The sequence below is a fragment of the Pan troglodytes genome, chromosome 1, assembly GCF_028858775.2.
Source record: "Pan troglodytes isolate AG18354 chromosome 1, NHGRI_mPanTro3-v2.0_pri, whole genome shotgun sequence".
Taxonomy (NCBI): domain Eukaryota; kingdom Metazoa; phylum Chordata; class Mammalia; order Primates; family Hominidae; genus Pan; species Pan troglodytes.
In genome coordinates this window covers 224,181,194-224,202,308 of record NC_072398.2, presented here as the reverse complement: position 1 = coordinate 224,202,308, position 21,115 = coordinate 224,181,194, and the positions used below count along the sequence as shown (strand labels likewise).

Genomic DNA, 21,115 nt, shown 5'->3' with positions numbered 1-21,115 from the left:
AAGATAATGTAATGAACTGCTACGGTGTCATCACCCAGCTTTTTAAGAACTCGAACCCTGGCCAGTCTGGCGTCATCTCTGCCAGCAGCAGTTCTTTAACCCCCTCTTCCCAGGTTACCAGGCAGCGTAGCTCAGATCTCGTCTGATTTCCTGCATCAGTATTTCAGAATGTCATTCTAAGAGAGAAAGTTCTCATTCACGTTTGTGGGGTTCAAAATGGTCCCATCTTTGGCCAGTAGGAATCCCTTTGGGTGGGCCCCTGTACCCTTGTGAGAGTGGCCCATGGTCTTTGACAGCTTCCATTGTTTTAAGCATGAGACGCCCCAGACCCATTTTAGACATTCCTTAGCCCAGACTTGGCATCAGCCATTTCTCTAAGGATCCCTGGTTCCTTGTGGTGGGAAATGGCATTCACATTTGGAGGCCAAATCTGGATGGTAGGGATGGTTATTGCTACAGAGTTATCATTGCATCTAGAAATTTTCAGTGAACAGAGGTAGGAAACGTTCATTTCAGTTTCCTTTTTTTTTTTTTTTTTTTTTTTTTGAGACAGGATCTCACTGTGTCCCGCAAGCTGGAGTGCAGTGGCACGATCTCGGCTCACTGCAATCTCTGCCTCCTGGGTTCCAACAATTCTCCCACCTCAGCCTCCCGAGTAGCTGGGACTACAGGCATGCACCGCCACAGCTCATTTTTATATTTTTTGTAGAGACGGGGTTTCTCCATGTTGGCCAGGCTGGTCTCGAACTCCTGGCCTCAAGTGATCCAACCTCCTCGGCCTCCCAAAGTGTTGGGATTACAGGCGTGAGCCACCATGCCTGGCCCGGAAACAGTTTCCAATATGAAAGACTGGTGTTGGCTGCAGTGTTGAAGATACTTTGGAGGGGGAAGAAGGGAGGCAGGGAGGGCAGTTAGAGGTTGTTACAGAGGTACAGGCTATAGGCCAGCGTTCCGGGGGGAGGTATAAATATTTGTATATTCTGGATATTTTTTACACTTGATCTTAGCCAAAAGGCCAAGAAGTGATATTCTGGATATTTTTAGAGAACAAATTACCAGAATTTATTAATGGGTTATATTTGGAGTGAGTGTGAAGTAAGAGTCAAGGATAATACCAGGAGTTTTGGGCTGGAGTTATCATTTTTTGAGGCAGACGAAATTCTAGGAAAATCAACTTCCTGGAGGTGGAGAGAAAGAATGTGGTGCTTAGTTTTAGATAAGTTAAGTTTGAGATACCTGTTGAATATCCAAGTTGAGACTCTATGAGAGTCTGGAGTTAAGGAAAACTTTTAGGCTAGAGGTAGATATTTGGGTCATCAGCGTGTAAATGGCATTTAAAACCTTTGGACTGGATGAGCCTGGAAAATGCGTTCGTGGATGTGGAGGGAAGCTGGAAGGTGTGAGCATGGATGTGGGTCGGCAGCACCGGGACACAGCTCACTTCCCGGTGATTCTCTTTTCTTGGTGAAATGGGAAGCAAGGTCATCAGTTGAGGGTGCAGAGTGGGAGAAGATTCTGTAGTGTGTGGTAGAAGAGAAAGAGCAAGGTGGGGCTGGGCGCAGTGGCTCACGCCTGTAATCCCAGTACTTTGGGAGGCCAAGGTGGGCTGATCACCTGAGGTCAGGAGTTTGAGACCAGCCTGACGAACATGGTGAAACCCCATCTCTACTAAAAATACAAAAATCATCTGGGCGTGGTGGCACGCACCTGTAATCCCAGCTACTCGGGAGGCTGAGGCAGGAGAATCGGCTTGCACCCAGGAGGTGGAGGTTGCAGTGAGCCAAGATTGTGCCATTGCACTCCAGCCTGGGCAACAGAGCGAGACTCCGTCTTTAAAAAAAAAAAAAAGAGAGAAAGAAAAAAGCGAGTCGGAAGTAGGAACAGACTAGAGAATCTCTGGCAGTACTAAAGAGCCCCTCAGGATTGGTAGTCACACCTTTACGTGCTGGCGAGAGAGTAAATGGATGATTCGTAAAAGTGGGGGAGTGTGAATTCAGTCTTGGGCTTTTTGACTTCTAGGTGAAGTGGCATCTCCCAGTAGAAGCATCCGCTGGGCAGCTGCAGTGGTAACACCGGGTGATGATCTTTGAAGTCATCAATCAGAGCCTCCCCTGCCGAGAGGTTCTTTGTGAGGAGTGGAAAGGGGTGCGCCCTCTGGGCCAGGGACAGGGCTTGCTGAACTCGGTTTTAGCCTCAACTTTTTCTTTCCTCCTCAGCCAGATGCCTTTATAGATGGAGCGCCTGACCTCATGCAAGGGCCCTCATCACTGAAGCTGGAGACGAAATTGGTTCTTAGAGAGTGTAGAAAGGGACGACTGAGAACTAGCCCCGGGGCATGATTGCAGGGGACCCTGTTTTCTCTCTTGTGACACCTGTTGTAGCTATGTGAAATGAGACAGTTATGCTTGTCCCTCTTCACAGCAGAAGGGGAAAAGTCAAACTGGGAATTCAACACATGGAGGCCAGGAGAAAAGTCATGGAACCACTAATTCTGTTTTTGCACTCACAGTAATCTAAGCCAGTTATTTACACAACCTCTTACTCGTTGAATAATATCGAAAATTTAAGCTAACATATTCTCTCTTTTGAAAACAAACATGTTTAAACATTTTAGATGTGGGTATGTCTCTCTTGGAAATTACCAATAAAATATTTCTCCCAGCCTTGTTTCGCCATGGGCCAGTAGGGTGCGTCAGGACCAGCACTAATATCTTTAATCTCCTCAGTGGAGGTGAAGACAGAAAGCAAGAGAAGTGTCACTCCCCATTCCGGATCATCCCCTATCTGATTCATGTACGTCACCCTGCCCAGCCAGAATCGGAATCGGAACCTTGCTGTCTCACTGTGGTTGAAAAGATTCACTCTGGTTATGAAGGTAAGTCAGTAGATAAGATGCAGAAATGTCAGCAATCAGATAGGAACATGGGAAAGTCTGTTTACGTCAGTCACAGAACAACAAAAAGAGCTCTTGGGTCTCCAATTTGACCCTTAAACTCTTCAGGCATTTGAAGCTGGTTTTCATTGATGTCTCTGTTTACTGACTTTTAGCTTCTTGTACGGTCATTGCCTTCATGGTCAGCATGGCTGAACGAATGGTCTCAGCACAGGACTTGGTGACAGATACAGTTTTCTAGTCCTCTCTCTGCTGGTGACCCATTCAGTGTAGCCTTTTGCTTGTGTTGTGTGAAATAAGAGTGCTGAAATTGTTTCCCAGAGAGGCCACAAGAGTGATTTTATGTTTTTGAAGTCTTCTGTGAAACTCCCTGAGTAAAATGTATATTTTATCTTTTACGAGCAGAACTATATTTCTAAATGCATATATCAATACATAGGCAGCTTCCATGTATTACTGAAAAGTCAGTTCAGATGTAAAATGACATATGCTTTCCTGCAAATTACCATCCTATGCAACAGTCACACAATAAAAACCACAGGGCTTATGGGAAAAATGGGTTTAGGAGCACAAAACTCAAAAGCTTAGTTGCGTATTAAAAATAAGACAGGAATCGAATAAAAATGATAATCATGCTGGGCGCGGTGGCTCACGCCTGTAATCCCAGCACTTTGGGAGGCTGAGGCGGGTGGATCACGAGGTTAGGAGTTCGGGACCAGCCTGGCCAACGTGATGAAACCCCGTCTCTACTAAAAATTACAAAAATTAGCTGGGTGTGGTGGCGTGTGCCTGTAATCCCAGCTACTCAGGAAGCTGAGGCAAGAGAACTGCTTGAACCGGGACCCGGGAGGCGGAGGTTGCGGTGAGCTGAGATGACACCATTGCACTCCAGCCTGGGCAACAAGAGTGAAACTCTGTCTCAAAAAAAAAAAAAAAAAATCATCATCATTTCATGCATGTTAAATGATTAGGAAATCTACAAACACTACAATAAATATGGCTCATACCACAGGACAGACTGAGGTAGCAGGTAGATGTTTGAGGTGTGTATGCATGTTTTTGTGTATTCTTTTTTTGTTGTTGTTTTGCTTTGCTTTGAGACAGGGTTTTGCTCTGTCACTCAGGCTGGAGTGCAGTGCGTGATCATGGCTCATTGCAGCCTCAGACTCCCGGGCTTCAGTGATCCTCCCACCCCAGCCTCCAGGGTAGTTAGGACCACAGGCACGCACCATCACGCCTGACTAATTTTATTTATTTATTTATTTTTTGTAGAGACAGGGTCATACTGTGTTGCCCAGGCTGTTCTCGAACTCCTGGGCTCTAGTGATCCTCCTGCCTTGGCCTCCTAAAGTGCTGGGATTATAGATGTGAGCCATCAGACCTGTTTTTGTGTATTTGTAAGTAGTTCCTTTGAACTGGATGCTGTTTTCTGCATTCACTTAAGGCTTCTTGAAAATGAAATAGTGCACAAGCAAATGAGATATTAGCATTTGCTCATACCATTCCCTAATATATCAATCACTTCATTTTTTTTTTTCTTGAGTCTCGCTCTGTTACCCAGGCTGGAGTGCAGTGGCACGATCTCGGCTCACTGCAACCTCCACCTCCTGGGTTCAAGCAATTCTCATGCTTCAGCCTCCCGAGTACCTGGGATTACAGGCACCCACCACCCCACCCTGCTAATTTTTGTATTTTTAGTAGAGACAGGGTTTTATCATGTTGGCCAAGCTCGTCTCAAATTCCTGACCTCAAGTGATCGGCCTCCCAAAGTGCTGGGATTACATGCGTGAGCCACCGAGCCCGGCAACACTTCATTTTTAAAGCAAGCATTAGAATAGAACTGACCATACCAATTTTATTACACAAAGAATATCCATATGGTACTAAATAACATTTGTAGTATTTTCGTTTGTTTAGTTATATGCAGCTACTAAATCTGATTAAACTTTTTAGTTACTCCAGTTTTAACTATTAAATGATTTATGATGAGCCAGGTGTGGTGGCAGGCGCCTGTAATCCCAGCTACTTGGGAGGCTGAGGCATGAGAATCGCTTGAACCTGGGAGGCGGAGGTTGCAGTGAGCCGAGATCATGCCACTGCACTCCAACCTGGGGGATAGAGCGAGACTCTGTCTCCAAAAAAAAAAAAAAAAAAAAAGAGAAAACTATTGAATGTGCACATTCTTTCTCTCTCTGTTTAAAATTGACTTTAATAGGCTTCAAATTTTTACCTAATTAAAATGTAGTTAGTAATGAAATTATTATCATTTAACTGTAGCTTTGGCTGCTTGAAGGCCAGGCCCCTAAATGAGATTTCTACCATTTCATATAGATTTTGTTCTCTTTTTAATATGTTAAGTGGTTAGTTAGGTGGATAATTAATTAGATATTTGCCTTTAAATGGGTCTTTGTTTTTTTTCCTTAGCTCCTCGGATCCCAGTGAATAAAAGAATCTTCACCACCACACACACCCCAGGGTGTGTTTTTCTTGAAGTAGATGAAAAGTAAGTACTTCTTTAAGCCTAAAAGAAATTTGTTTCTGAAAATAAATATAAATGTGAAGAAGATTACATTATGTTTGCATGTTTATACATTATATAATTGAAATCTGTCCATTTGCCTATTTGATTTTTGTTACATGGAAATGTATGTTGTCTAAATTTTTAATATAAATATCTTGCATATTATAAAGTGATTACAAGTTGTATTTGATTTCTAAACAGTATGCTTTAGGTAGGCCAAGAATTATTTCATTTTACAGAGAAGACAATGAACCCACGGGCCAGTTTGCTGAGAACAGATGTATAGTATCTGATTGCGCTTAAACTGGGACCAAGACTCTGGTCTTCTAGCACTTATTCTGGTGTTATTTCCACTTGCCAAGTGCTTCTCAAATCAGTTTATGATGAAATTTCAGTTAGTCTGAAGTGGGGGCGAAGGTGGGGAGAACAGATTATTTTTTGTAAAGAATTGTTCTTTATTTTGAACTTCTGTCCTTCCTACTTTTGGGGGATGTTGAAATAGTCTTTGTTATTTAAAGGATAGTGATAGTAGGTAGTAGTTATTGCTTAATGCTGTTTTTTAATATCTGTATTTGGAAAAAGTAAATATCAGTATCACTACATCAGTATCCCACATTTTTTCCCCACATTTATTTTAACATTTTACTTACTCATGAAATTCAAAAATCTGGGAACCAACGCACCACACCACACATAACTGAAAAGCAAAAATGTCAGAAACATTTTCTTGATAATTTTTTATTTAAAAAATTTAACATCTGAAAATCAGTGTATTTGATAATGTCTACCCTGAAACCAAACAGTAATGTGTGAGATACTTAACCTGTATAAAGTAAGAAAATTCAGCTAAATATAATTCTAAAAATAGCTTAAATCTCTTGTATTAGAAAATATTTGTGGGTTTTTACACAGGGAAAATATTTACGGAATCCAGTTTTTTCTGAGGCATCCTTAGTCTTACCATCGTAAGTTTCCCATGAACCTTTATCCTGAAACTATTTCTGTGTACTAGCTGTCTGTCTATCTGATATTACCTTTTGGGTGACATTGTTTTTTTGTTTTGTTTTGTTTTTGAGATGGAGTCTCACACTGTTGTCCAGGCTGGAGTGCAGTGGTGCGGTCTTGGCTCACTGCAACCTCCACCTCCCTGGTTCAAGCAATTCACCTGCCTCAGCCTCCCAAATAACTGAGATTACAGGCACACACCACCACACCCGGCTAATTTTTTTATATTTTCAGTAGAGATGGGGTTTCACCATGTTGGCCAGACTGGTCTCGAACTCCTGACCTCAGGCAGTCTGCCCGCCTCAGCCTCCCAAAGTGCTGGGATTACAGGCGTGAGCCACCGTGCCTGGCCTAGGTGACATTGTTTTTATGTAATTTTAATTATGCTGTATGAATTAGCAACCTGCATTATTCATTTAACATCATCAGCATCTTTCTACGTTATGATGTGCTTTTTGTAGACTTTTTAAATGGCAACATAAACATAATTATGGAGGGCATCAGAGTCCTCTAAGGAACTTGCTAAAAATACAGATGCCTGGTCTTATTTCCAGAGCTTCTGATTTAGTAAGTGTACAGCGAGACTGTGGATCTGTATTTTAGCAAGTTTGCTAGATGATTTTGATGCAATGTGTCAGATAACCAACATGTGTTAGATTATACAGCCATTTCCCCCAGGATGGGCACTTGGGTTCTTTGCTGTTTTTATAAATGCTAAGATAAACAGCTTTGCATAAAATTGTCTCACATTTAGAATGAAATACAGAAGTATTTTTAAAAGTATATAAGAATTACCTGATGAGTATGCCACATGTGTTGTGTATCTGTATCCCAGAGCAGTGCCTTTGCTGGGTTACCTACCTCAGGACCTGATTGGAACATCGATCCTAAGCTACCTGCACCCTGAAGATCGTTCTCTGATGGTTGCCATACACCAAAAAGGTCAGGACCTACTCCTTTATAGGAGGAAATGTTTTTCTCTCATTGATTTGTTCTAATTTTTCTTTTCATCTCACTAGAGCGCAACCTTTAACCAGAGAGGCATTACATTGAAGCTGCTAAAGCAATTGTTTTCTATTTAAACATACTAAAACAGGCCAGGCACAGTGGGTCACGCCTGTAATCCCAGCACTTTGGGAGGCCGAGGTGGGCGAATCGCCTGAGGTCAGGAGTTGGAGACCAGCCTGGCCAACATGGTGTAACCCATCTATACTAAAAGTACAAAAGTTAGCCAGGCATGGTGGTGCACGCCTGTAATCTCAGCTACTCAGGAGGCTGAGGCACAAGAACTGCTTGAACCTGAGAGGCGGAAGTTGCAGTGAGCCAATATCGTGCCACTGCACTCCAGCCTGGGCAACAGAGTGAGACTCAATCTCAAAAAAAACCACTAAAACATTTACAAATAAATGGCTTAAAAAGGACATTTGTAATCAGTATCTGTGTTAAGTAAATCCTATTTTTGTCTTATTATTTTATATAGTTTTGAAGTATGCAGGGCATCCTCCCTTTGAACATTCTCCCATTCGATTTTGTACTCAAAACGGAGACTACATCATACTGGATTCCAGTTGGTCCAGCTTTGTGAATCCCTGGAGCCGGAAGGTTTCTTTCATCATTGGTCGGCATAAAGTTCGAACGTAAGCCAGTCAGTTTTCATATTTTCTAAAACATCTCTTGTATCACATAATATTCCTTAGCTTATTGACTGCCCTCTGACTCAATTGACACATAAACTAAATAAAGCACAGATTTGTTTTCGGTGCTTTGGGGAGACAGTTTGACAGTGTGTACCGTGAGCCTTAAAACAAGTCATAATATCAGCCTTAAAGTAGCTTAAATGTCCATCATTAAGTAAACTCTGGAATATTTGCTTGATGTATTATTATACTGGTCAATGAAAATTTTTGCAGAGATCACATAACATGGAAAAATATTTGATTTTTAAATACAAAAATCAGCATACAAAATTATTTATACCTATGATTATAATTATGTTTAAAACGAACATACTATGAAATAAGGAAAAGAGAATTGAAAGGAAATAAAATATAAGTTTTGGTTAAGTGCAGGTACTAGGACCTACAAGTGTTTTTTTCTTTTTTTTTTTTAAAGATCTCTTTAGTGAGCATGTAAAACTTTTTATATCAGCCTTCCGCCATCAAATTCCACTTGTTTCTGTCTTTTTTTTTTTTTTTTTCTTTGAGACAGGCTCTCCCTCTGTTGCCCAGGCTAGAGTGCAGTGATGCGATCACAGCTCACTGCAGCCTTAACCTCCCCTGGCTCAGGTGATCCTCCCACTTCAGCCTCCCAAGTAGCTGGGCCCACGGGTGCCTGCCAACACATTCAGCCCTTTCTTGTATTTTTTGTAGAGATGGGGTTTTGCCATGTTGCCCAGGCTGGTCTCAAACTCCTGCACTCAAGCATCCTCCTGCCTCAGCCTCCCAGAGTGCTGGAATTTTGAAGGTACAAGCCACTGCGCCCGGACTGTGTCCATTTTTTAATACTTCTTTTCCTGCCAGCACAGCTGACACCAGCTTGTTTGCTTGCTGTTGCCCATCCACGTAACAGCATCATGTAGAATGGAACGAGACCAGCCCGGCCCACAACTTCTTGTAGGCTACAGTACCCCTACCCGTAGGCCCTTGAATCTTTAGTCCTTTTTTTTTTTTGAGACAGGATCTCAGTCTGTCACCCGGGCTGGAGTACAGTGGCCTGATCGCGGCTCATTGCAACTTCCACCTCCTGGGTTCAAATGTTTCTCCTGCCTCAGCCTCTCCAGTAGCTGGGATTACAGGCGCATGCCACCACACCCAGCTCATTTTTGTATTTTTAATAGAGACAGGTTTCACCATGTTGGCCAGGCTGGTCTCGAACTCCTGACCTCAAATGATCCACCCACCTTGGCCTCCCAAAGTGCTGGGCTTACAGGTGTGAGCCATCACGCCCAACCCTGTGGTCCATTTTTAATTGAACTCTAGGCCTTTTGAACTGACTCTAGGTTTCCCTTTGATGTCTATCTTTTTAAGCATGGAAATTTTACTTGACTCCAGTATCATGCTGAGATCGAGAAGTTATGTTTTTTGGTATCTTGTTATACAGCATTGTCTACATGAACATGAACCTGAGAACAGTAGATCTACCAGTAAGACGTATTTGATCACCTGCTAATATTACAGTAGAGATGATGCCGAGCCATGGTGAGAAGAGGTCTCAAGGTTGCTCTTACCTCTTTCTACTCCAGGGTTTGGCCTCTCTGCAGAGCACGTGTAGAACTTAATGGAAGAAATGGGCTCCTGGCCGCCCTAACTGATGAGACTGATTTGTGCTAGAAAACGAATTTGATTATTAAGAAATACAGCTGCCAAGTAATTACCATTGGTATTGCTCAGAAAGGACTTTGTCCCTTCTCCCCACCCCATACCCCCCAAGTACGGAAACCTATTGGGAAATGAACATGAAATCTGATGGTTGCTTGGCATGAACGTAGGAAACTGCAGCCAGTAAGATGCCTTCATGAGGCTTCCATCTGGGGCTCGTTGATGGTCTGTGTTCCCCCGCCCCAGTCAGGGTTAAAGATACGGCCTGGATTTCTGAAGCTCTCTTTTCAGTTCTTTGATGAAATATATGTGAAATTACGCAACATATAATGAATATTCAGAATGTTTTCAGTATTTTAAAAAATTACACTGGTATTTACATCTTAACAACAAAGATTATGTGAGGGAAAGGATTTAAGGTCTAGTAGGTATTAATCTTGCTCATAAAATATTAATTATTCATTATATTTATAAAGTATAAAGCTCTGTATAAGACAGTGTGCCGGGCCTCGAGAATGTGATGGTAATCAAAACGTTCTCTTTACCATCAGGAAACCCACACTGTAATGGGAGAAACAGTAAATAAAAATGGCACTGTCATATATAACTAGAGTTTGGTAAGTGTGACAGTTGAAATGGGAAGGGGGCTGCAAGACTGTTTAGCAAGGGACCCTGCCTGTATCTCTCTCAGTCCTTCCCAGCAGCACTGCAGGCAGGCAGGTCAGGTGTCCTCAGCTCTCATTTTATAGGTAAAATCCATACTCAGTAAACTAGAGTAGCCTTCCCAGGGATCACTTCGGGAGGAGTGAAAGTGGAGACTGCAGCCAAGTTTTCTCTCTTACTCCTACTTCACTTCACGTACACAGCAACGTAATAAATGCTTCATGGCATTTTTGTTGCTATTTCATGAAGGCTGTCTCCTTATTGCCTGCAGATTAATCAGTTTTGCATTACATAATTACTGATTTAAAATACATTTTAGTGTCTCATGCTTATAATCCCAGCACTTTGGGAGGCTGAGGCAGGAGAATCACTTGAGGCCAGGAGTTCAAGACTGGCCTGGGCAACATAGTGAGACCCCATCTCTACAAAAAATTTAAAAACAAAAATTAGTTGGGCATGGTGGTATGTGCCTGTAGTCCCAGCTACTTAGGAGGCTGAGGCAAGAGGGTTGCTTGAGTCCAGGTGTTCAAGGCAGTAGTGAGCCAGAATTGCATCACTGCACTCCAGGCTGGGCAGCAGAGCAAGACCCTGTATCTTAAAAAAAAAAAAAAAATATATATATATATATATATATATATATATATAAAACACACACATATATACACAATTTAGTTTTGTAGAAATTTTCACAACTAGGAATATGTAAATCTCATAAAGCAATCTGTTCTATTTCCATTTCACTCAAAAAACAAATTCCAAATACCTCTGAAAGGTTTTCAAGCTCACAATGTGTTTATATTAGGAACCAGGTGTACTTTTATTCCCAGATCAATCAATCATGTATTTGTTCCTTTAGCAAATATGTAGTGGGTGCCTGCTATGGACCAGACACTGTTCTAGGTACTGAAGATCCAGGAGTGAACAAAGTAGACAAAATACCTCACCCCATGGCACTTACCTGGCAGTGGGATATAGGGAGAGACAGTTACATAAACCGTATAGTGTGTCAGGTTGTGAAATAAGGTTATATATTCAGGTACTGCTTGCCACAGACATATGGTGTACCTGACGTCATGCAGATAGATATTGATCTAGATACAGTCTAGATGCTAAAGTAGAGAAAGGCGATTGGTGCAGCTGTTCCACTGTGATGGGAATGTGCAGGGTGAGTGAATAGTCCCTACACGTGGAGATATTCCTGACTGCTTTTATGACACTGTCAGCATCCTATGATTTTCTTGATAATTTCTGCCTTTGGGAAACTGTTTCAGTTTTTAGGTAACTGAGCTGCATGTATCAGTTGAGAAACGGCAGGCTGGCATAATGGAAAAAGGACAGCCCAGGCTTGGGGGTCAGACGTAGGTGGATTCAAATCCTAACTGCTGCTTCTCGGTTATGTGAACTTGGGCCAGTTCCTCAGAGTACCTCATCCCCTGACTTTGTGTATCGGGGATAATTCCTACTTTCTGGGTTGTTGTGAGAACTCCGTGAGCTGATGCAGCTGATTCAGTTTGCCTCACGAATGGGACTTGCTTTACCAAGGTACCCACAGGCAGTACAGTGTGGTGGCACACAGGGTGGACTCTGGAGCCCAGACTCTGGTCCCTTCGTGAACACCTGCTTCCCCCTTACCTGCCAGGCCACCTGGAAAAGGTATTTAATCAGGTGAAGGAGAAAATACGTGTAAAGCACTTGGAATAATGAGGATTTTCAAAATGTCAGGTATTCTTGTATGTTATAAAAACTAGTACAGGCCGGGTGCAGTGGCACACTCCTGTAATGCCAGCACTTTGGGAGGCCGAAGCGGGTGGATCACTTGAGGTCAGGAGTTCAAGACCAGCCAGGCCAACATGGCGAAACCCCGTCTCTACTAAAAATACAAAAATTAGCCAGGCGTGGTGGCGTGCACCTGTAATCCCAGCTACTCGGGAGGCTGAGGCAGGAGGATCGCCTGAACCTGGGTGGCAAAGATTGCAGTGAGCCAAGATTATGCCACTGCACTCCAGCCTGGGTGACAGAGCAAGACTCTGTCTCAAAAAAAAAAAAAAAAAACTAGTGCAGTGCCTGTCACATAGAAGGTCCCAAGTAAACATCAGTTCCTTCCCTTCTTTGTAATCCTCTCTGTTGGCATGTGTGCCATTCACTGTATTCAGGTCATAGATTGAAGATGCTCTAAAATTTGAGTATAAATAAGACCGAAGGTATTGTAATAGCTACATTTTCACCACTAGGGTGGGTTGCAGAACCGTCTTAATTAGATAGCTTAAGTGTTAGGTGCAATAAACATTAAATGTTGTTTGGAAAACTTGGGGTCTTTAAAATTCTTAGAGTAAGTTACAGTTACTCAGTAACTGTCAAATTTTGAAACCAGTTATTTGCTGAAGATATTTTAGTAGTAAGGAGGTTACTTGTCCCTGATTTTAGATTTGTACATATATAGCACTGAAACCATTACAGAAAGATGAGTGCTTTAGAGAAACTTAAGGGGCCTGTTAATGTCTCATTTGTTTCTTATTATTTTCTGTACCTTCATGAATAGAATTCTAGCCTCATATTTTCTCTTTGGAGTCAAAGAATTGTTTTGTAAAAGCATAGATCTATTCTTGGAATAGTCTATTAAAAATCACTTTCGACTTCATTTAAATTGTTTGACTCAGTCTCTCACTGGGCATTTTCTAGGAGCCCACTAAATGAGGATGTTTTTGCTACCAAAATTAAAAAGATGAACAATAATGACAAAGACATAACAGAATTACAAGAACAAATTTACAAACTTCTCTTACAGGTAAGGTGAGATTTTTAAAAATGCAAAGTTCCCTGAATTGTGTTTTGTTTTAATGCTCAGTAAATTCACTTCACAAAAATAAACTGTAAAGGGAGACAAATCTTTGCCCTCTACATTCCAGAAATTTTTGTCTCTTTTCGTTTTTAAATTAAATTTTATTCTTTGTTCCTTATTCTGTGTTACACAGAATATTTTTGTAAGAACCCATTGTAAGACAGCAAACCACGTGACTGAGAGAATTATTACATTCCAAAGGCACCAGCGTGCTCAGCCTTTGGGTTTTGGCTTCAGGAATTTTTTAATAATTTCAGTTTTAAAGATAGGAGGAGAGGGATGGTAGGTCTCAGTTTCTCTTAACTATTGTAAGGTAAAAGTGGGAAAATGTATGTGTTGAAATAACTAAAGGTGTTTTCTACAAGAGATTCAATGAATAAGTGGTAAATAGAACTAATGGTGTCATGTAGAGTAACTGTCCTCGGTGGTTTTCAGAATGTCTCCCATAAAATCTCTAGGGTGCATGAAATACCTGCCATGTTCTTGGAAAAAGTATAATATATAGTTAGTTCGTTCTCTCTATTCTAAACTGGGCATAAAGAACTAGAGTTTATTTTCCTGTTTTAAAAAATTAATTATACTATGGCTTTTTAACAATATGTTGTCCTGGAAATACCTACCTAGACTAGAACATAAGACCTTGCCCTTGAGAATTGCCAAAATGACAGAGGAGCGCCTTTCGTGTCAGCATCAGCGTTAAAAGTACCAACCTGCACACACCTAATTTAGTATTTCAGGAATTGTCATCTTAATTTTTACATGATTCTAGATGAGCTCTGCGGTGGCTGCATTTGAACACCCAGCAATTCTGGACTTGTTCCTCTTTGTCCTTCCAGCCAGTTCACGTGAGCGTGTCCAGCGGCTACGGGAGCCTGGGGAGCAGCGGGTCGCAGGAGCAGCTTGTCAGCATCGCCTCCTCCAGTGAGGCCAGCGGGCACTGCGTGGAGGAGACGAAGGCGGAGCAGGTGCATGGGCTTATGTCACATTCTTATACAGGCGTCGTGTTTTCTGTACTACCTCGGTTCTGCATGTGGTGACATCTTAGTATATATTCCTGACTTGAAGACCTCATCTGATAACAGATATTTTCATCCATTTTGGTTTGGAAAAAAAAGTCTGTAAAAAGAAAATACCACCTTTGGAAAGTGATATTTGAATTAATTGTATGCGTTCTAGAAATTAGCATATTGTGAACAGATTTATTTAGAATTTGTTGGTACCAGTATACTGTGGCATGGTGCAGGAAACTGAATTAAAGCGATTACTGTGCTTCAGTCATTATATCTTCAAAGAAACAGAAGCTAAGTGTATTTTGTTTATGTATCTTTTAGTGGACATTTTTATAATTTTTGAAACATATTTTATCATTTCTTTTCCTAAGATGACCTTGCAGCAGGTCTATGCCAGTGTGAACAAAATTAAGAATCTGGGTCAGCAGCTCTACATTGAGTCAATGACCAAATCATCCTTCAAGCCAGTGACGGGGACACGCACAGAACCGAATGGTGGTGGTGAGTCAGCGAATGGTGGTGGTGAGTCAGCCGGCAGCCCCAAGGATCTCCTTCCATGGGCTGTCACTCTCTGCATAGATGTCACGTATGTGATTCGTGAGCATAAAGTCATGACCCTGTGTTGCTGTTTTTCATATTTCTTGATTTGCCTAGATAGCAATAGTAATAGCAATAGTAGTAATAATAATGGCAGCAACAAATACTGTTCTGAAAGGAAATGGTATTAGAATGTATTTGTAACAGTTGCAGTTCACTTTTATTGAAGAATTAACTTCTCTGTAAATACCAACGAATTATAGATTTCCCTCCCTACATGGGCATCTCTTTAAACAAAAAGAGTGGATTTTAGAATGCATTTTAAATAATAAAGTATATTAAAATGAAAAACCCTTTCTGTCATTTCAAACAGAAAATCTTTGTGACCTAAATTCAGTGAAAAACTTTGGCTCTTTTCTTGACATGTATTTACTTTTCTCAAATACAAGGTAAGGAGCACTCAAAAAGAGCTGGATCAGTAGTAAAACTGGCATCATATTGAAAAGTTAACCTAGTTGCATTGTATGGCATAGGGGATGTTCAATAATATAGAAATCAAATTAGATTGACATTTAAATTTAGCTAATTTTCCCTTCATTTTTCTTCCTGAATGTTAATATAACTTGGAAGTTGTGATGGATCTTGGTCACTAAGGGTTATTAACCTCTATCATTGTCAAATGTAGACGTTTTACACAGTGGGGTGAAATTTCTAAGGTCAATAATGATAACAGCTATATGCTTCAGGACTTGACATGATTTACACCACAGAAAGTCAAACTGCTGCTCCCATAGGTGACATCACTGGGAACCTTCTTAGTTTGTACTGCTGTAACAAAATACCTGTGACTAGATAATGGATAAAGAACAGAAACCTATTTCTTACAGTTTTGGAGGCGAGGAAGTCCAAGATCAGGGCACCGGCAGGTTCAGTGTCTAGCGAGGGCCAGGTCTGTGCTTCTCAGAGAACATCACTTCCTTGAAGGGGACAAATGCTGTGTCCTCACATGGCACAAGGGACAGAAAGGCAGAAAGAGACTTAGCTAGTTCCTTCTAGCCCTTTTGAAAGGTTGCAAATCCCATTCATGAGAACAGAGTCCTCATGACTTTGTCACTTCCTAAAGGCCGTGGCTGTTCACTGTCACATTGGGTTTTAAGTTGCAACATAGGAATCATGGGGGACACACACATTCAAACCATAGTAGAGCCCATTGGACTCCCCAGACAGAGCAAGTCCTGTTCTTTCATTTTTTTTCTTTTCACCTCGATAGGAAGTTGAGCATTCCATTGGTTTCTTCTGCTGTTACATGTAAGGGCACAAGATAGGAATAACAGCTGCTTTTTTTATTGTCCCTTGAAACCCCACATTTCTCCTCTGCAAAAGAATTTATCTTAAATACAATTTTTACTATATAGATTATTATTCCATGTCCTAGCAGAGAGAATTCTTTTAGGAAGTTTTTAAAGCTAAAGTGTCTAAATGTTTTTCTCATTGTCTGCTCCTGCTAGTCCTGCTCACAGCTGCCTGCGCCTAGGATCTCATGGTAGTATCACAGTTTCACACACTGACCTCTGTCCTCATCTCAGTATAGCTTCCCTTCTCACTTGCTGCATTATTCAGTTTCTTATCATCTACCATGGATCTTGTAATGCCATTGGTACTATTTTTTTTTTGAAGGCTATATCTTTAAGTAGATGGCAATATTCCATCATTGACTTTTTATAAAATTGAAGCTGCAGGTGGCCGGGTGCAGTGGCTCATGCCTGTAATCCCAGCACTTTGGGAGGCCGAGGCGGGCAGATCACGAGGTCAGGAGATCGAGACCATCCTGGCTAACATGGTGAAACCCCGTCTCTACTAAAAATACAAAAATTAGCCGGGCGTGGTGGCGGGCGCCTCTAGTCCCAGCTACCCGGGAGGCTGAGGCAGGAGAATGGCGTGAACCCGGGAGGTGGAGCTTGCAGTGAGCCGAGATCGTGCCACTGCACTCCAGCCTGGGCGACAGAGCAAGACTCCGTCTCAAAAAAAAAAAAAAAAAAAAAAAAAAAATTGAAGCTGCAGGTAACTCCGTGTGCTTATGCAGTTACTTTAGAAACTGAAATGTTCCCACTCCTTAGATAGATTCTTACATTTGGCTCTAATAGCACACACAGGATGTGACTTTGGAGAAGAAGGAAGATCTCTTGCCATTTGGCACAGCTTTGGAGAACCAATGTTTCTGGGAGATCTTGATTTTATTAACATTTGGAGACCTACAAGTTTAAAGAGCTACAGAAACCTTTATACTCTTTGCTTGAGAGACATGAGGATGCAACTTAAAAATGTTATAATTTAAATGTTAGAAATTGACTAGAGATATATACCAATGAAAAGGAAAATGCTTAGTTAAGCATGATCATTGTTTACATGTGTTATAGGAACTTAAGTTTAAAATTTATATTTATCTTTCTTACAACCTAAGAGCAAATAATGCTTTAAAGAGAGATTTTAAAAGTTAGTGTGAGTTAATATGGGAGGGCAAGGAATAATAGGGATATGTAAAGCCCCTTCAGCTACATGTACAGAGGCCAACTACAAGAGACATCATTGAGGAAATCTGGGAAAAGTAAGTGTCCATGTCTAGGGTGATGGAATGTCTGAGTGAGAGAAGATGACCCATAAGTTGAACAGGTTCAGAGTGAGATTGCTTCCAGTTTCTGCTCAGGGATGTAGACAGCCAGAAACAGCATCACCCCAAACTTAACAACAGAAAAATCTAGATGAAAGGCAAGTTCAAGACCTTTCTTGACTTCAGAGTGCTTAGGTTACAGAGCAGCCAGCAGGCCTAAAATCTAAGGAGAGAAACATATTTGCAGGGAGGAGCAAGATGCAGCACTGGATTCCAGTGCACCAACAGCCTGAGTCAAGTAACTTGCAAAAGACAGACCCTCTCCAAGGCACAATGCCAAGGAAAGACCAAAAGCTGAAAGTGGAGCAGATATTGAGAAAAAAACAAAAAAATTACCCACCAAACCAGCCACCAGCTGAGGCAAGAAGTATAACTAGAGGAATTTGAAAGCTGTTGTACACGCTGTAGAACTATTACAATACTCAAACCTGGCCTAAAAAATAGATTAATTCAGAGGTCTAAAAGAAGGAAAGGCATGCCCAGTCTCTGTGTCCTACACAAGTTACACAGTTCTCAACAAGAAATTATGTAGCATATGATGGGCAAGAAGGGAAAAAAGAAACCTCACAAGAGACAAAACCATCATCAGAACAAGACTCAGAGAGGACACAGAAGTTGGAACTATCTGACAGGGAATGTAAAATAATTATGAATGATGTATTAAAGGCTAGTGGACAAAGTGGGCACCATGCAGGACCGGGTGGGTAATCGCAGCATACAGATGGGCATGAAAGAAACCCTCAAATGGAAATGTAACATCTGTAACATCAGTGCCAAAGATGAGGAACGCATTTGATAGCACTCAACACAGCCTGGAAAAGAATCATTATTCAAGCTGAAACAGAGAAAGAAGAATGAAGCAAACAGAATAGAGCATTCTAAGAATTTGGAGACAGCCTCAAACTGTCCAACATAGATGTAATTGGAATCTCAGAAGAAATATTTGAAGAAATAACAGTCAGGAATTTTCTACTGAGCCAAAGACCATCAAGTAAGTTAAATACAGAACAAAAACAAAACAAAACACTTGGGCATATCATATTCAAACTGATGGAAAAAAGAAAATCTTGAAAGCAGAGAAAAAAGACAGATTACATACAGAGAAACAAAGATAAGAATTGTAACAGACATTTCTTCAGAAACCATGCACACTAAAAAGACAATAGAGTAGCATCCTCAACCAGAAAAACCGTCAGCACAAAATTCTATACCTAGTGAAAACGATATGTAAGAAAATAAAGGTGATATAAAGATTTTCTCAAAGCAAAAATCATGGGAATTTATTTCCAGCACACTTACTCCACAAGAAATGCTAAAGGAATTTCTTAAGACAGAAAGAGTATGATACCAGACCAAAAACTTGGATCTACACAAAGAAGTGAAAAGCACTGGAAAGGGAATAAATGAAGATAAAAGAAATTCTATTTTTTAATTTTTAAAATTAATCATAAAGATAATGGACTAAAGCAAAACCAGCAAACTGGATTTATAGCATATATAAAAGTAATCTTTGATACTACAGAGGGTGGGAGGAAGGTATTGGGAATATACTGTTATTAGGTCCTTATACTGTATTTGAAACAGTACTTTATTATTTGGAGGTAGACACTGAGTACTCAAGAATATATATTGGAAACTTTAGGAAAACAATTCGAAAATATTTTTTAAGTATAAATAATAAGTTAATAGAGGAGGTAAAATGGAATTTAAGATACTTAACCCAAAATGGTGGTCAGAAACCAAATGGACTGAAGCCAGGAGTGGTGTCATGTGCCAGCTACTAAGAACACTGAGGTGAGAGGATCACTTGAGCCCAGGAGTTTGAGTCCAGCCTGGGCAACGTAGCCATACCACATCTCTAAAAATACACTTAAAAATAAATAGCAAATGGAACAAACAGAAAACAGCTAGTGGCTGTCATATTTTAATCCAGCAACATCAGCAATCACTAATGTACTGAATATATGAATCATATTCAATCCAATTATTCCTATTCAATATTAATAATCTCCGTACACTAATTTACAAGACTGAAATCGTCAAATTGGATGAAAAGATCCAGCTACATACTATCTACAAGAACCCACTGTGAAAATAAACATAGGTTAAAAGCAAAAGAGTAGAAAAGATATACCATGCTAACACAGAAGAAAGTGGAAAGCTGTATTATTACACAAAGTAAACTTCAGAACAAGGAATGTTAGTAGAGTTAGAAAGAGAGACTGTATAACAGATAAAGGAGTTGATTCCTTAAGAACACAGAACAGTCTTACATGTTTATGTATCTAATATCAGAGCTGTTTATTCTCTAGCCATAATGGATTAAACTAGAAATCAGTAACAGAGGTATCTAGAAAATCCTCAAATGTTCAGAAATTAAATAACTTCATACTTACAAATAATCCACAGGTCAGAGAGGAAGTTTCAAGGGAAATAAAAACATTTTGGGCCGGGCGCGGTGGCTCACGCCTGTAATCCCAGCACTTTAGGGGGCCGAGGTGGGCAGATCACAAGGTAAGGAGATCGAGACCATCCTGGCTAACACGGTGAAACTCTGTCTCAACTAAAAATACAAAAAAAAAAAAAAAATTAGCCAGGCGTAGTGGCACACACCTGCAGTCCCAGCGACTCAGGAGGCTGAGGCAGGAGAATTGCGTGAACCCAGGAGGCGGAACTTGCAGTGAGCCAAGATCCCACCACTGCACTCCAGCCTGGGTGACAGAGTGGACTCCGTCTCAAAAAAAAAAAAAAAAAAAAAATTGAACAAAATGAAAAGAGAACATAAAATATGTGGGATATACCTAAAACACTGCTTAAAGGGAAATTTACAGCATTGAGTGTTTATATGGAAAAAAGAAGAATGGTCTCGACTCAGTAATCTAAGCTTCCTCCTTAAGAGAAAAAAGAACAAATTGTATCTCAAGTAAGCAATAAGAAGGAAATAATAAAGACCAGATATCAATGGAATTGAAGAGAAACTAAGTTAAATCAATGGGTAATAAAATTAATAAGTCTTTAGCCATACTGAACAAAAGAAAAGAAAGGAAGGACAGGTTGGACTTTATCAAAATTTAAAACTTCTCCTTTTTGAAAGAGACTGATAACTATGGCCATACCACCCTGAACGCACCCAATCTTATCTGAAAGGCACTGATAAGACAATGAAAAGACAAAATAGTTGCAAATGATATATACAATAATGAAGTTATATCCAGTGTACATAAAGAACGCTCAAAACTCAAGAAGACAACCCAATTAGAAACATTTTTCCAAAGAAGATACATAAACAGTAAATAGCATATGAAAAGATGCTGAACCTAAGTCATTAGACAAAAAAAAATGTAAACCATATGAGATAACACCACACATCTGTGAGAATGGCTAAGTTTTTTTAAAAAACTGACAGTACCAAGTGTTGACAAGGACACAGAGTGACCAGAGCACTCACCTATTGTTGGAGGTAATGCCAAATTGTACAGCCACTTTGGGAAAGTTTGACATTTCCCATAAAGTTAGACATACTCTTACCATGTAACTTAGCAATTCTATTCCTAGTGATTTACCCAACTGAAATAGAAACTTAAGTTCACGCAAAAACCTGTACATGAATATTTATTACACTGTTACTCTCCAAACACAGAAACAACCCAAATGTCATTCAG

The 21,115-nt window shown here is 40.5% G+C and overlaps 1 protein-coding gene across 29 annotated transcripts in view; it reads left to right on the top strand.

Annotated features, from left to right (window-relative positions):
* Positions 1 to 21,115, top strand: part of PER3 (period circadian regulator 3) — a 60,907-nt gene that overhangs the window by 11,570 nt on the left and 28,222 nt on the right. For 17 of the 29 annotated variants that reach the window (XR_010155075.1, XR_010155076.1, XM_054662381.2 and 14 more), the window contains 7 exons: positions 2,727 to 2,875; positions 5,318 to 5,396; positions 7,255 to 7,361; positions 7,900 to 8,056; positions 13,079 to 13,184; positions 14,075 to 14,203; positions 14,620 to 14,770. Coding sequence is in view for 27 of the 29 variants with exons in the window: in XM_054662381.2 (XP_054518356.1) it covers positions 2,727 to 2,875; positions 5,318 to 5,396; positions 7,255 to 7,361; positions 7,900 to 8,056; positions 13,079 to 13,184; positions 14,075 to 14,203; positions 14,620 to 14,770 (878 nt within the window). In the remaining 2 variants the exon portion in view is untranslated. The remainder of the gene's footprint in view (positions 1 to 2,726; positions 2,876 to 5,317; positions 5,397 to 7,254; positions 7,362 to 7,899; positions 8,057 to 13,078; positions 13,185 to 14,074; positions 14,204 to 14,619; positions 14,771 to 21,115) is intronic. The other 12 variants (XM_016953419.3, XM_063805306.1, XM_054662411.2 and 9 more) reach the window with 1 other exon arrangement.